This window comes from Drosophila santomea, chromosome 3L (genome assembly GCF_016746245.2).
Source record: "Drosophila santomea strain STO CAGO 1482 chromosome 3L, Prin_Dsan_1.1, whole genome shotgun sequence".
Classification (NCBI taxonomy): domain Eukaryota; kingdom Metazoa; phylum Arthropoda; class Insecta; order Diptera; family Drosophilidae; genus Drosophila; species Drosophila santomea.
The window spans coordinates 2,537,022-2,552,691 of NC_053018.2; the positions used below are offsets into that span (position 1 = coordinate 2,537,022).

The 15,670-nt window shown below is 46.5% G+C and overlaps 6 protein-coding genes across 7 annotated transcripts; 4 read left to right on the forward strand and 2 right to left on the reverse strand.

The window, feature by feature from the left end:
- Positions 1 to 440: 440 nt before the first annotated feature.
- LOC120447534 (trafficking protein particle complex subunit 3) lies at positions 441 to 3,755 on the forward strand. The gene is made up of 3 exons (XM_039628971.1): positions 441 to 571; positions 2,742 to 3,152; positions 3,253 to 3,755. The coding sequence occupies exons 1-3, from the start codon at positions 533 to 535 to the stop codon at positions 3,337 to 3,339; spliced, it is 537 nt and encodes a 178-aa protein (XP_039484905.1). The 5' UTR covers positions 441 to 532; the 3' UTR covers positions 3,340 to 3,755.
- LOC120447532 (nuclear transcription factor Y subunit alpha) lies at positions 442 to 2,613 on the forward strand. Its single transcript, XM_039628969.1, has 2 exons — positions 442 to 571; positions 728 to 2,613. Exon 2 carries the CDS (start codon positions 805 to 807, stop codon positions 1,993 to 1,995), a length of 1,191 nt encoding a protein of 396 aa, XP_039484903.1. The 5' UTR covers positions 442 to 571; positions 728 to 804; the 3' UTR covers positions 1,996 to 2,613.
- On the reverse strand, positions 3,623 to 12,200 carry LOC120447531. 2 transcript variants are annotated; one of them, XM_039628966.1, is made up of 5 exons: positions 11,194 to 12,200; positions 8,321 to 8,465; positions 7,878 to 7,980; positions 6,320 to 6,470; positions 3,623 to 6,214 (listed from the first exon to the last, which is right to left on the reverse strand). In XM_039628966.1, the coding sequence occupies exons 1-5, from the start codon at positions 12,000 to 12,002 to the stop codon at positions 4,408 to 4,410; spliced, it is 3,015 nt and encodes a 1,004-aa protein (XP_039484900.1). In that variant the 5' UTR covers positions 12,003 to 12,200; the 3' UTR covers positions 3,623 to 4,407. The 2 variants fall into 2 exon arrangements, with proteins under 2 accessions (XP_039484900.1, XP_039484902.1); XM_039628968.1 differs by lacking the exon at positions 8,321 to 8,465 and having other exon boundaries at positions 11,691 to 12,200.
- On the forward strand, positions 6,647 to 7,871 carry LOC120447533. The gene is made up of 3 exons (XM_039628970.2): positions 6,647 to 7,102; positions 7,157 to 7,292; positions 7,355 to 7,871. Exons 1-3 carry the CDS (start codon positions 6,967 to 6,969, stop codon positions 7,830 to 7,832), a joined length of 750 nt encoding a protein of 249 aa, XP_039484904.1. The 5' UTR covers positions 6,647 to 6,966; the 3' UTR covers positions 7,833 to 7,871.
- A 552-nt stretch (positions 12,201 to 12,752) lies between the features above and the next one.
- Positions 12,753 to 13,758, forward strand: LOC120449975 (40S ribosomal protein S17). Its single transcript, XM_039632683.2, has 3 exons — positions 12,753 to 12,850; positions 13,222 to 13,373; positions 13,434 to 13,758. The coding sequence occupies exons 1-3, from the start codon at positions 12,848 to 12,850 to the stop codon at positions 13,672 to 13,674; spliced, it is 396 nt and encodes a 131-aa protein (XP_039488617.1). The 5' UTR covers positions 12,753 to 12,847; the 3' UTR covers positions 13,675 to 13,758.
- A 176-nt stretch (positions 13,759 to 13,934) lies between these two features.
- On the reverse strand, positions 13,935 to 15,605 carry LOC120449970 (SHC-transforming protein 4). The gene is made up of 2 exons (XM_039632678.2): positions 15,224 to 15,605; positions 13,935 to 15,164 (listed from the first exon to the last, which is right to left on the reverse strand). Exons 1-2 carry the CDS (start codon positions 15,403 to 15,405, stop codon positions 14,120 to 14,122), a joined length of 1,227 nt encoding a protein of 408 aa, XP_039488612.1. The 5' UTR covers positions 15,406 to 15,605; the 3' UTR covers positions 13,935 to 14,119.
- Positions 15,606 to 15,670: the final 65 nt, after the last annotated feature.

Consider the following 15,670-nt stretch of genomic DNA (forward strand, 5'->3'; position numbering starts at 1 on the left):
GAATAGGTTTTCCCAGGGATGCAGCATTTCATATTTGTTCTGATCAGGATTATTAATACTAAATATACATTACCAAATATTTTAACCGGATTGGAAACAATGTATTTCACATTGATTTTGTCACTCACTTCTTTTACTAACATTCATATTGAGGTTTACTTCCTAATTACCATATTAATAAAATTTTACATAATTTATACATATAATTTGTGGTTTAATTATAAGTACTTATTTAATTATATATTTAATTAGAAGTATTTATTTAATTATAAGTATTAATACTTTTGTTAAACATTAAATATTTTGTTTGGATTCCTTTTTATTATTTGTTTCATAGATGTTATATATAACAGTGACTGCAAGCGATAGTTTCGCTCTTGCCGTGACTGCTAGCCGATATGCACAGAGCCTGCAGCCCTGGCCAATGTTAATGTGCTTCAGCACTGTACCCTGACAACCCTGCTCTGTAAAACTGAGAAAAACAGAGAATTTTATTTTCAATTATACAAATCGCAACATAAACAGCCGGAAAATGTCGCGACAAGCCACCCGTTTGGACGCCAAGAAAGTGGTAAGTTGACCAAGAAGAGAGAACAGCGGCAGTTCGGTATCGTTAGCCATTTAGATGCATAGATCTAGTTGTAAGGTTAGATTTGTGCCCTAGTGCCTAAGAACGAATCTTTGACGTGCCAACCACCCTCAAAATCGGCTTCATTCACTTTTCCAGTAAGTGTGTGTGTGTGTGTTGAGGGCTTGAGGTTGAGACACGACACAGACAGGCACAAACCGCCGAGCAATCGGGCAATGGAAAACCATTTCAGCGCCACCAGCCGCCCCTCAGCCACGCCCAGAATGTGCACCACCGCCTCCGCCGTCGGTGCCGCCACCGCCGCCGCCTCCAACAACAACAACAATAGCAGCAGCACTAACAACAACAATGCAACAACCGGCAACAATTTGAACGTAAACACTGCAGCCGGAGGATCCACAAATGCCGCCGCAACGGCCCAACCCATCCAAGTGATACCCATGCCCATGCTGCCCACCGGAGCGGCCCAAATCATAATTGGCCAGCAGCCACAGGGTCAGGCGGCGGCGACGGGCCTGCAGCCTCAATTGATACCGCTGCAGGCCAACCAGATAATGCTGCAGGCTGCGCAGCAGCAGCCACAGATGCAGGTGATGCAGCTGCCCGATGGCCAGACCATATTCTATCAGACGCCCACCATTGCCGCCTTGGATCCGAATGCAGCGGTCAACGCTGCAGCCGCCATGGCTGCCCAGCCGACGCCCCACTACCTCAACATTAACGGGCAGCTGGTGCAAATCAATCCGGCACCCAGCGCCAATCAGGCGGCACCCACAGCTGGGCAACAGATCATCATGGTGCCGCAGACAGCGATGGCAGCGGTAAATGCAGCGGCCGCCAATGCCGGAGTAGGCACCGGAGTGGGCACAGTGGTTGCCCAACAGCAGCAGCAACAGCATCAGCAGCAAGTGCAATCCCAGACCCAAAACCAGCAGCAGCAGCAACAGCAGACGGCGGCGGCGGTGGCAGCCAGTGCTGCAGCCAATAATATAAGCGCCGATGTTAGCACAAGTACCACTGGCACGAATACGAACAGCGAGGACGAGAGCTCCAAGGGCGAGGCGGATGAGGAGCCGCTCTATGTGAATGCCAAGCAGTACAAACGTATCCTCATTCGGCGGCAGGCCAGAGCCAAGCTGGAGTCGCGCATACCCAAGGAGCGCTGCAAGTATCTGCACGAATCTCGCCATCGCCACGCCATGAATCGAGCACGTGGCGAGGGTGGTCGCTTCCATTCGGCGCAGGAGAAGGGCGATCATGACTCGTCCGGGCCGGAAGGCAGCAGCATGCCCATGACGCCCAGTGGCGGCGTCACCCTCAGCCGAGGCACGGCCCGCGCTCCACCGAAACTGATCGCGCCACATCAAACGCCAAGCATTACCATAACGGCGATCAAATCGGAATAGTCGCCTCCTAGCTGTAGATACAAACTAGACTAGATCGTAGTTTTTAGTGCTAAGCCAAACGCTCTGTGTCCTCTTGTCCTCAAACACACCACTTTGGTCGACTCACATGGTTCATTTCAAAATTAGGCCTTCTCGATTATTAGTTTCAAAGTGTAACTTTATTACATTATTAGTTCTTCTATTTTTTGTCATTTACTTAGATTGCAAAAACGAAAATTATTAAGTAGAGAGTTAATTGTAATTGTTTTTACTTATTATATTCATTATCTAAATCGTTTATACTACCAAATATTTATTTAATTTTTTTCAAAACCATGCAACTTATTTCTGTTGGCCACCTGTTGAATATTGTTTGAAATATGTAATTATTTACTACAAAAATTATTTTATTCACTAGACAACAAAATTTACACGAAGAAGGCAATGATTAATATAGGTTTCATAATTCATTTAAAAATGGAATGGGGAAATGGCTTCAGTAGCCACAGACAACCGAGCTAAACAATAGAAATTCAACAATCAAAACGTACGCAAAATTCAAAGCACCATTGAGGACATAAGAATGCAATCAATGTGACGCATAATAAATACAGCACACTGTTTATAAATTTAAAAAAACATATACTTTTACTGTGGAACTTTAAAATGGCTAAATTTATAAAACGCTTTATTCTGGTTCTGGATTGATTTTTATTCGCTATCTGCTCTCTCCTCTCTTCCTCGTTTGTACAAAAAACAAAACACAGAACTCGGAGTTCCTGACACTCACCTATGGAGCACTCGTCACCCAGATGCTGCGCGACTTCGAGAACGCCGAGGACGTGAACAAGCAGCTGGAGCGGATCGGCTACAACATGGGCATGCGACTGATCGAGGACTTTCTGGCCAGGACATCGGCGCCCCGCTGCCTGGAGATGCGCGAGACGGCCGATCGCATCCAGCAGGCGTTCCGCATCTACCTGAACATCCAGCCCACCATTTCGAACTGGTCGCCGGCCTCCGATGAGTTCTCCCTGGTGTTCGACAGCAATCCGCTGACGGAGTTCGTCGAGCTGCCGCCGGACCTGACCAATCTGCGCTACAGTGCCATACTCAGCGGCTGCATCCGTGGCGCCCTGGAGATGGTGCAGCTGGAGGTGCAGTGCTGGTTCGTGCAGGCAAGTCTTCTATAGTTACTCTTTGGCGCCCTTCACTGTTGGCTTATGGTCTCTAATGTGTGCTTTGTGTGTGCGTGTGTGGCTGGGTGTCCTTTTGCAGGATCAACTGAAGGGCGACAATGTGACGGAACTGCGCGTTAAGTTCGTGCGGCGTCTAGAGGAGGTCATACCAGCTGGCGAGGATTAGAAAACATTGGTGGATCAGTGGATCAGTGGATCAGAGCGCCAAATTATGAGTTCTTCATTAGGGAGTCGGGGGGGGGTCAATAAAAGCACATTCTGTATAGCAGTTAGCATCTAGTAATCTGCGTTTGTCGTTGGTTTCTACACGCCTGTCCACATTCCGGAGCAACAAAAGCAACAGCAGCGGCAGCAGGAGAAGGAGCAAGAGCTGGAGCAACAAGCAGCATCCACAGGAGCGCAAGAGCGGTAAACAGCAATATTGGAGCAATAAGAATCGTTACAACAAGTTTAGTTTTATGTTTTATTCGACTTTATACAGATGATTTAACTTGGGGTATATAAGAAAACAGTGGTAAATATGTCTCTGTTCATATTTGGCATGATATAAAGCGTCGATAAACTCGATACAAAAACACAAAAGTATTCTGTTACATTTGATATAATTTAACAAAATTACGCCCGCCCTCATAAATTTTACGTCCCTAAGGCGTGGATCGCTTTTGATTTGGGGTAGTAATAAATTACATTTGTTAGTTGTAGATAAACTCAAAGATATTCAACGTGTTAAATATTAAAATGATACAAAAACAAGTAAGAGCCTTAGATTAAAGCGAACTGACGGCCTTTTATCAACTCTCTAGTTGTACATGTGTATCAATTGGGCGTATACTTCGTAGTCTGCCATGTTTTATTGTCTGATAAGGCCGACATATCCTCGCACCCTGTATTTATGGCAATGTTTGACTTATCGCCGACAGTTTGCGAAAAGCACTCTCTATGTCAGCTCACCGGAAGCTGCTTTGGGATTCTAGATAATGTTGGGTTTCAAATGATTGCAGTAGATTTGGGGTAGCTTTTGTAATGGAAGTTGTAGCGCGGCCAGCCTCCGCTGGGATCACATATGATTGAATCGTTTCACTTAAATGCACTTTGATAATTTTTGTTAACTTTTTTGGTTTCTTTGTGGGAAAATACTTTTTACAGGCTCAATACCATTATTTGATTACATGATATCCGATCTCTGGGCTTTTTTTTCTTGCATCGGGATTAGTGTACATAAGTAGTTCTTAGTTTAGTTCTGCTGTGGACAAAGCATTAGATTTAGATTCCGGCGCGTCAGAACTTTGCGTAGAGCTTGCAGCGTTTTAATGCAGATCACCACGCAGCAGCCGTTGGCCACGCCCTCCGCCGGACTCTTGCACGTGCAGGCGTTGCCCTTGACGGCGGCAGCGGGAGCTGAAGAAGCGCTGCTAATGACCGGCGGCTCCTGCACTTTTCCCTTGCCAGAGCAGCAGCCCGTTGCCGACGTGGGAGCTGGCTTCTGGTTGCCCGAGCAGCAACCACCCGTTGGTTTCGGAGCAGGAGCACCTCCACTGCCGCAACAACCACCAGCGGAGGGAGCACTGGGCTGTGCACAACCGCAACCGGTATTTGGGGGCTTTGCAGCCTTTGGCTCTCCACAGCAGCCACCAGCTGCAGGTGCTGGCTTGGCGGCACCACCGCCGCAGCAACCGCCACCGCCGCCGGAGGAGCCGCCGCTACTCATGGAAGCAAGGTTTTGCAGCAGCAAAGCAACATCCTCGATGTTCTGGTTCATTTCCGCCTCGCGTTTACTCACTTTTTTGGTGGGCGCCACGCTGCCGCAAATGCGTTTGCCACCGCTGGAATTCAACGTTGTGGTTGTGGTTGTGGCTGCGGTCGCGGTAGTCCTTGTGGTCTTTTGAGCAGAAGCAGAAGCACCAGCACCACAGTCGCCGCCGTGACAACTCTTTGTCTGATCGCACTTGCAGTTGGTGCAATTGCAGATGCCCGCATCCGCTGTGATCTGCTTTAGAGTCGGCTTGTTGTCCCGAATGTCCAGTTCCACCAAGCCGGAGGCATCGCTTGGCACCTGGGAGGCCTGCTGCAGTGTGGCCTGCAGCAGGGCACTGTTGTTGTCGATGGTCATGAGGATGTCGTTCAGAAGCGACTCCGTTTCCATGTCCTCCTCGTTCTCGAAGCTGTCCTGCTTGAGCAGCTCTTCGATATTTTGCTGATTCAGCTCCAAGGTGGGCGTGGGCAGCGTTGGCTCCACTGCGGGATCCACATCCATGGTTTCCGCCTGCGGATCCCCCATGTTGCCGCTTACCGCATTGCCGAATGTGGGCTTCAGGTTGACGAAACTGGGCATCTCGGTGGGCAGGGCCACGCAGGCATCCGTTAGCGGTGCCATGGGAATGATGGGCTTGGAGACGAGGACGCCGGCGTCAATCCACGGACTGGGTATTTCCTCCTCGGCGGCGTAGGAGAGCTGGTAGGCCTGTGATGTTTCTGGAAGTATGAGAGGCTCGTCCCTCTGCAGGATAAACACATTGGACAGCTGATCCTGCGGCGTAAGCGTTTGCAGCACCACTCCGCTGTCCGTGCTGGTGGTTTCCGAGCAGTGACTGCCTGGATTCAACAGCGTCATCTCCGGCTGATCCTCTTTAATAAATTCCTCCTCCTCCTGCTCCTGCTCCTCCCGCTGTGGATCCTTCTGCTCCTGATCGCTGCACTTCGTTTGCTGCGTCTTTAGTGGCCGTTTCTTGCGACCCTTGTTTTGCAACTGCCGCTGGTGAGTCTTCTTGTGGGATTTGAGGCTATGCGATGTGCTGAACGACTTTTGGCAGCTGTCCTCCTGGCAGGGATACGGCTTTTCGCCAGTATGTGTCCTTCGGTGGGTCTTCAGGTGATGCGAGGCGGTGAATGCTTTGCCGCAGTCATCTTCCGGACACTTGTACGGCCGCTCCTGGGTGTGCGTGCGCATGTGCTTCTTTAGGTCGCTCAGCGTGGTGAAGCACTTCTGGCACAGCTCACAGTTGAACGTCTCGCCATTGTGCAGACGCAGGTGGGCGTGCAATCTGTTGGTGGATCGGGCGACGTTGTGTTGATGACAGATTATTGAGACCCGCAGCCATTGGTTTATGCCGGAGACTATCAGTCCACCGAAGTGGATGATTACTCACCTGTAGCGCGTGTTGAACGCCTTATCGCAGCCAGACACCTCGCACTCGTATGGCTTCACCTTCGTGTGGACGCGGACGTGGATCTTCAGGCTGTAGGATGTGAGGAAGGCCTTGTGGCATCCATCTTCCGGACATTTAAAGCTGTAGTCGCCTGAAAAGCAGAAAAAACGTTGTAATTCGTCGCTGTTACTCGTTTTAATAAGTTCATATTTCGCGTTAATAAACCATTTTTCTATTCTATAATAATAAAAGCAAAATTTAAATTTTGAAGATACTGGCGCGATAACCAGATTATCGAGTAGGTATCGATTAAGGATTCACAAACTCATTATTTTCCCATCACTAAAGCCATATGTACAAAAAAGCAGAAATGCAACTTATTGTCTGCATAATTATATTTCTAAGAATCACGCCGACATTCACGGGTTATTTATTATTTTATTTACTGCGTTAGCTGGATACAATATTATTTAATGATTATTTAATGTGTTTTCATCCCCTTCGCTGAGCTTCGCCACTGTCTTGCCAGTGTTGTAAAACACCTAGAACTTATCAGCTGTTTGCTTGCGTTAACTTTTTCACGCGACGCAAAAGCGCATAAGTTTTCCTAAATACATTTTGGTTGATTTTCAAAAAATCACATCACTATGGACGCTTTTGACGGTTTTGACGCTCTACTAATTGCAAGTGTTAAGCAAAACGTTTCAATATACGAGAAATATCACACTAAATATGAAAGAAAGCTGGCGTGGGTTGCAGTGGCCCAAGCATGCCAGAAATCAGGTAATATCGCGTTTCCTTACATGCAGTACAAATTTTGTAAGTTTGAAATTGCAGTTGAAACCTGTCAAGTTAGATGGAAGACCCTACGAGATCGTTATGTGAGGGAATTGCCAAGGCCCGCTGGCAAAAGGATCAATATTCTTAGGTTTGAAGAGCTCGATTTCCTCAGGGAGCACATACGAACCAAAAGGTGCTCCATTTACTCAACTCATGCATCTTTGAAATGGCTGTAATGTGTGTCTCTTATGCTAGGAATCTGAAAGAACTGTGCAACTGTGCATTAAACACAAATACAACGTTTGTGCCGGGTGAAAACGAGGAAAGCAAGTCGGCGGATGAACCAGCCCTTAAACGCAACTGCACCACTGAATTTCAGCCGGATGAGTTTATATTTTATAATGGCGATGAGGCTGAGTATCTCAGTGAGACGGATAACTCCAGTGCGGAGTTTATATCAGAGGATTCAGCGTGCAATATAAGCAGCGAGCTGCCATACGAAACGAAAGCCAGTGTGACTGGCGAAGGACTGAGTCAAACTCAAGCCCAGTTCATGAACGTAGTGAATCTCATCGAGAGTGCGTTGAAGGACAAGCCGGCGGAGCCCCAAGATCCCTTCTACAAGTATCTGGAGAGCATATTGGCTGGCGTGGACGAAGGCACTCGAAGAGATATACAGCTGAAAGTGCTCAACTTTGTCAGTGACGAAATCAAGCGAAGTAGACGAACGTAGTATAATAGAAATGATACCAAAGTAATTGTATATATGTGTACTCACCCGTGTGGGTTTTTAAATGCGTTCGCAGATTTCCAATTGTGCTGTAGCTGCGATAACAGTTCTCATAGTTGCATCTATAGCGACTGAGAGCCTCATCCGAACTCTAAATGGCAAGTATAACAATGCTATTAGGTCAAATACATTGCACCAGCTAAATGGTTAATATATGCATGTGCATGTTCCTTGGAATGAGACAATTATGATGAGTGGGATTCATGCTGGACATGGGCGAGTGATCTGTTAAGGGACAGCCGTCGTATTAAGCGAACACTACGCACCACTAGATGGTTAACAAAACTTGGTTACACACGCCTACAGCGGAATCGCCGGAATCGGATTCTCCGCTAGCACTGGGATTAGGATGGCGAGTCGCTACAAAAAGCGTTAGGCAACGTAAGGCACGTTTGACACTTGACTAGCGGTTGGTGATTGGGTGTGGGTACCTCATAGGCCAACGCCATTAGCTGATCGTTCTCGTCCTGCCTCTCCTCCTCCTCATCGACGTCTTGGTGCAGAACGCCCGGCTGGATGCAGTGGGCCAGCTGCTCGTCCTCGTCCGGCTCATTTGGATCGTACTCATCCACATAGCTGGAAGAACCGAGCGAGCGGGGTTGGAGAAGACCAACGTGGGAATTTATCGAATTTGCAGTTGGAAACAAACAGAAACAGAAGCAGAGAACAGAAAATCGCATCGGGTGGGGCATATATTCCATCCGATTTGTGTGTCAGTGGGCCGTTAAGATCTTTGTATATAATTATAAACGCAACAAGTATACATAAAACAACATATATGTATATATATACAAATATGCATAAATGCAAATTGCACAGATTGCGATTAGTGGGGTTAGAGCGTCAGCGAAAACATCAACAGCAAACAAAGTGTATAGAAAAGACGACCGAAAAACAGGCGTTCCCTGGAGGCTCTTCTGTACTTATTAATCAGATTAATTAATATTTAATGTTGTCATGGCCAAAACACAACACAACAAACACAAATGGCAAAATCAAATAGCAGACGGCAACCGAAACTATGAAGACAAGTCGAGGGAAGCAGTACAACAAGTGCGTGGGTGCTGAGACGGCTGCCAGGCTGGCAGGCTGACTGACGGGCAGCGTGCCTCCCCCAGACCCTTCCTGTTACCACCACCGGCTGGCTCGCCCATCGAGATGACCGCCCGCCCCCCTTCTGATCGCGGGAGTACTGAAAAATGAGAAATATGATTGAGGGAACACTACTCATGGCGGTAAAAATAGCAAGAGGGCGTCGTCGCCGAACGGAGAGGTCGGTTGGAGGGAAGGAAGGCAAGGAGCTAGCTAAACAACAAGCGAGACACGGATGAAAAATTGAAAAATTATTGTGCCGCAGAATAATGAGCAGGCGAGGAGCAACAACAATGTGGCACAGAGCGGACTAAGCCCCATCACAACAGATCATTTGGATTTAGCCACGGGAAAATTTAGTTTATGACCAATTTCAAATGTCTATTGAAGGGTTTCAATCACTAGTATTACTATTACTATCAGTCGCTTTTCTGTATCAATCATATCTACTGAAATACGAGTAAACATTGTGTAAACCCTTCAGCTTTCGTGACTTATCACCAAATTGTTAACTAAGTGCAGGGAGAACTGATTATTTTGTTATTAATAAACGCCCTATCAGCTGTACATGTTATTTAACTAATTCTAGGGAATAAAAACCTATGAGACATTTACGAGTTCTACCCTTTGGGAAAAGGAAAATAGAATACTTGGGTAGAGAAAACTTTTTATAGTGCCAAATCGCCACTTTTGAGGAGCAAAGTTTTCGAGCGAGAATTTCACAATAGAAGGGGCTACAATTTGGTATCTTTTGAAAACCGGCTTCTTTACATCAAGTGTTAATGAGTTTCGGGGAAATTTTCGGCCGTCTTCGCCCCAACATACTGTAGAAATATATGTATGTTCATCTATGCATGCATATATCCATCTATACATTCTGGTCGGCACTTTGGGGTGGGGGTAGAAATCTAAATGCGTTCATCGGCGCAACTATTTTTAGCCCAAACAAATGATGTTCGATACAATCATCAGCCGAAGTGGGGACCCAGAGGCATGCAGCCATTATGATGCCCATTGGGCACACGGCACAGCGAGGGTATGCCCTGGTCGAGTCGATGGCCGCGCGCAGAATGCAACAGGCTGAGAACACAAATCAGGCAATTAGCAAACAACTTGCAAGCGATTCGGACACCGCGTTGTAATAAGCGGACATTGGAACGCCTGAAATTTGCCAACGCAAATTCTCGACAAGGAAGAAAATATGAAAATTTCGATGTTTGCCTCTTTTTTTCTCGAGGGAAACCAAACAAAAAATGAGCAAAAAATCACAAAAAAACCAAAAAATCGGACACGTCACGACAGACGCTAGGCAAATGTTTTCCTTTATTTTCCGCTCTCTCTCGAAACATTTTTGTGTGTGGGCAGTGGAAAATTAGCAGCGATGAGCGGAGAGAGAGGGGCGCTGGGGGAGGGTGGTGTCCCTGGCGGGGGTCAGAATGCGGAGGGCAAGGCACACCTGACGGCCCACTGTAATTGGCCAAAATGCGACAAAAACACAAGCACTAATCCACTCATACATGACACTGAAAATATGCAATTATTATTCCCGTTCTGGCTTCTGTTCTTGGGGCAAATCAAAAGTCACTTTTTTCGCATGGCAATCGAACGAACTCAAGGCCTGCCATTAAGTTAAATATTGGATAAAAAGTATATATGTTAAATATTTCATAGTTCTGTGCTCTAATCATAACTCAGTGAAAACCTGTTGCAGTCATTATAAATTTAATTAATTAATTATGTGCTCAACGCTAGAACCAAATTCAATATCGCAAAAAAAATATGCTTTGCCAAGACTTATGATTTATTTTTATTTTTTGAATTCAATAATTTTTTCTCGAATTTTGTTTAAAATTGTATGGCAAAATTCTTTCTTGGATATATATACAATGTGCATACACACACGAAGTTTCGAGAACTGATTTTTTAAGGCAATACATAGTTCGAAAAATTCAAATTCAGACTTTTATACCTCTATAAAAGGTATTAGTTATATTATTCTTCTTTAAAAAAGCGAGTTAAGCGTTTTGAAACTATTATTTGATCTATTAATTGCACAAGTTTTTCCCTAACTATACTGCAATTCCAGAACGGGTTGTTGTCATTAAATCTGTAAAATCTTTAAAAATCTCATTCCTAAGCAACTAAAAATCCAATTACATGCAAATCATAGAAGACTCATGCAGCGAAGGGTGGACATGCAGGGGTGCAGTACCTCGTCTCAATTGTGAAATAAGCTGGAGAATTGGATGTGGAGTCCCTAGAGATGCTGTTGTTTCCAGTGCCCTGGTCATTATCACAGTTGATTGTGGGAGTTGCAGCCTCGTTGGGGCTGGACACCATGCTGAGCGAGACCACAGTGGGCGGCTGGACCTGGACGAGCCTCTGGTTCTCGAACTGGTACTCCAGCGTGAAGCAGATGTCATCCAGATTGAACACCTGTGCGGTGCTATCGCTCAGACTGGCTATCAGCGGAACTTCAGCGTGGCTGGAGCTGAGATTCTCGGTGGTGTGGTGATATGTGATGGGTATGACCGTGATGGGCAATGGTGTTAGTTGATCCGCTAGCGGAAAGCCATTTTCCGCTGGCGCAGAAACTATTTGTGAATGGGCGTGAGTTTGAGATGCAGTGAGTTGATCCTGGGCACCGAAGAGGGCGCCGTATGTCGCGTGGGCGTCCTCCGAGTCCAGGGAGAGGCCCAGATTAAGCACCTGTTGCTCGCCACTGGTGGATTCCGCCGTCTGGCTGCCGTAGATGCTGTAGCTATCCCCATGGATGATGCCCAGCCCGTCGGCCTCCAGTTTTGGCTCGAGCAACTGGGCCAGTGGCCTGTCGAAGTCCAGGGAACTGGAGGTGGAGCAATTCGAGGCGACGGGCGGGGAGCCGGAGAGCGAATTGCGCGACGAGTTGGTATCATAATCCCGGCTGTCTGATAACGAATTTCCGTGACTATTAACGCTACTCTTCCACTCGCTTTGGAAGTAGTGTTGTTGCTGGCGTTGTTGTTTCTCTTGGTCGTTCATTTCGTACTATTTGTTATTCGCACACCCACGCACACTTGGACAAACACTTGCTATATCGCATATGATATGCAGTTGCTGTTGCTCTTTCTCTGCTGCCACTGTGCAATATGTACATATAGATATTGCTAAAGAAATTAGAGATCGCGAGATCGAAAAGCACACATCCGCGATTGAAAAGCACAAACAACAACGATAAGAACCAGTGTGACCCTGCGAGGATCGCCAAAATATGTCGCACTTCTGGTTTAAATATACCATATATTCGGGTATACCAAAATAAGTGGAACGCAAGAGTGGAGTCCACTTAGCGAAGACTCAAACAATGTGGAGAGTTCGAAGACTAAAAACATAGCCAAAATAGTCTCCAAACCTGGATCTCATTCGAAAAAAGTTTTTCTCATTTATCAAATGAATGCAATTGGGAAATGCAACTTAATTTAATGCCGTATCAACAGTTAATATTTTAAGGCTGATTAACATACGGATTTGCCCTATTAGTTATACATTAATAAAAACTAGCCTTTCTTATACATAGGTACTACTAAAACTTTAGAAAAGTCTGAAAAAAAAATGTCCTAATAATTTAGTACAACAATGAGTGTACTAAGATTCGAGTCCACGCTATTTCTATCCAATTCATCCACCAGAGATATTTGTATATTTTTGGTATATTTGCGGTGTATTTTAGTATATTTTTCACACAACCACTCTGGTCACACGGCATCCTTCTTTTTCTTTCGTTTCCGGCGAGGTATGTGCACAAATTTTGTTTCTCCACGTTTTTCTTAAAAATAATTGCAATTGTTTCATTTTAGCGGTGATTAAAATATCCATCGAGCAACAGAATGGTACGTAGCACCGAAAAACTGGCAAAAATCGAATCAGAAAACGGTCTAACAACCATAAAACGGCAACGACAGCAGCTGGTCCCACGTGCATAGTGCTAATTTTGTTACCCCCGAATCCATTATTTGTGTCCGGCGTCTTAAAACCGACTTTTATATTCATTTCAAAAATCAGTTCATACCGTAACTTAAAAAGCATCTTAAACTACAATCAAGTGAAGGCTTTTTACATTAAAGAAAAACCGTAAATTGCCACAACTATCGCAGAAAACCAGCTGCAAATTATTTAATTTGTCGTGACAGAAAAGTATCCCAGAGATACAACAATATGGATAGAACTATTGTGTTACTAACCAATTTATCAACTACCACAGGGTCGCGTACGAACCAAGACGGTGAAGAAGGCCGCTAAGGTCATCATCGAGAAGTACTACACTCGCCTGACGTTGGACTTCCACACCAACAAGCGCATCTGCGAGGAGGTGGCCATCATCCCCACCAAGCCCCTGCGCAACAAGATTGCCGGGTAAGTGCCGCTGAAATCTCAATAGTGATTGGCTCTAATAGTCCCTCTAATCTCTTTCAGCTATGTTACCCATTTGATGGGCCGTCTGCGCCACTCCCAGGTGCGTGGTATCTCCATCAAGCTGCAGGAGGAGGAGCGTGAGCGTCGCGACAACTACGTCCCGGCCGTCTCCGCTCTGGAGCAGGACATCATCGAGGTCGACGCCGACACCAAGGAGATGTTGAAGCTTCTGGACTTCCACAACATCCGTGGCCTGCAGCTCACCCAGCCCAACACCAACAACTATGGTCGTCGCAACTAAGATTTATATAGCGCGTAGATGATGATGTTCTGATTTGCATGGGATCACAATAAACGAACTTGTGTGAAGTGCATTTACAGTGTATGATTTTGTGTTTCTATTAGTTATGCGCATTCCATTGAAAAACACTTGTGCTCCAGCAAAAACCCTTAAAAAAAAAACTGCTAAGCGGAAAACTGTCGGAATTGAAGAACCCCAAAATTATGTACCGTTTATCATCTTTATTCGCATTCGAATGGAAAATACTGTAGACATGCACATATTTGTAAATATGTTTATATTCAATCCATAAATATATGGGTTCGTTTTTATACAGACGATATATAAAAGATATTCTACGAGTGCACAATAATTAAATCTAATCGTGTACGCTGATGCCAGTATATATAATTATTTGTTATGTATATGATGGGTGGTAGCTATACGTATGATTGTGCCCTCCGGTTCAGGAAGATGCTGATGTAATGGGAGACGCAGCCTGATCTGGCTGGGGTCTTCGCACCGGATTACGCAAGACCAGCTCAGAGTCCTCCGAAATGATGGGCAGTGCGTGTGCCCAGTGGTAGTTGATCAGATGGCTAATGCTGTCGAAGATGCGATCTTTGGTTCGGACCACGCCCTCGGGATCGATGAGAAGCAAATGCTTGGGCGTCTTGCCCTCTAATCCGGTTAGTACGTATTGGCCCCGCTTTCCCTGTGACTCGCGCACCAGGAAGTCACCGTCCTGCTGCAGCAAGCGCTCCGATATTGGTCTGGATATGCCCGCATGGAACCACACCTCCGCTGTGAGTGGACACTGCGGTCCATCGAACACATCGCGCACAGAGGCCAAAACAGAATTGGCTGCTGTGGTCGCTTGGAGGGGATCAAAGTGACCCAACTTATTGGTCGTCTGATCGGGAGGCGGGGAGTTGAGGTCGATGAGGTTGCTGCTCAGGCGATCGCGAGGCTTCTTCAGATTCAGTTGTGCCACACGTGGCGCATGCGGATGGAGAGGCTGCTGCACCTGCTGTTGTTGTTCCGGCACTTCGGGGGGCAGCTTGTTTGGCAAATCGTTGTAGTACTCCTTCACATTCTCCTTGCAGCTCTGATTGATGTTGCAATCCGCGGAGGGATCATTAAGCCTACTGAGAGCGTTGAAGCGCAAGGCAAAAGCCTTGCCAATGGTCACAATTAAGTCTTCGCTTTGGCCGCCAGCGCATTCCAGAACATAACATGCCCGCCATTCATCCTCGTTCTTGGCTATGTAGGCCAGGAAGTCCAGGGTATCATTGTCACCGCCGGAGGCAAACGATATGCGCGGCATATTGTGATTGGCTATAACCTCGCCCGTTTCCACGTTGCTCAGGGACAATGCTCGGCTCGATACATTAATGATGATGTTGGTGCCGGCGTGCTGCATGCTGGGGCGATCCGATATAAAGTTGGTTAATCTCCGCTTGCCAGCAGACTTTAAACCGGCCGCCTCGCAAACTCGGTTGATGCACTCTCTGTATACAGGCGAAACACATGATAATGCTTCTGTGACTCATGGTTATTGCTCACTTACCGCGCCAGCTGCGTACGGGTCTCGAAGTCCAGGGATTTCATTGAGGTCTTGACTTCAACGCATCCCGTGTACCGGACGTTGAATGCAACACCCACGCCCATTATGACGTCGTCCGGATAGATGCAGCCGTCGCTGGTTGTCCCGGAACCGCTCCGGTGGCCGGCATCGCCATTCTTCGGCATTTGTGCTGTGGCTGTGGGCGTGTGGCAGCGATTGGGCTTCCTGCTGGTCCTTTTTCCGCAGCTGTAGGCTGCAAGCCTTTGTTATTAGTAATTCGGTTATTACTCAAGATGGGACCGTATTTGCGGTAGTGTGGCCGCACTGCAGTGCTGCAAGTGTGACCGCAGCTAACAGGCATATCGATGGTCAGTCAGTAGTGGAGCTGAAAGGGGTTCCCATGTGCTTATCAATTGAACAATGTAAAATATCAACCATGAATGTAACTAA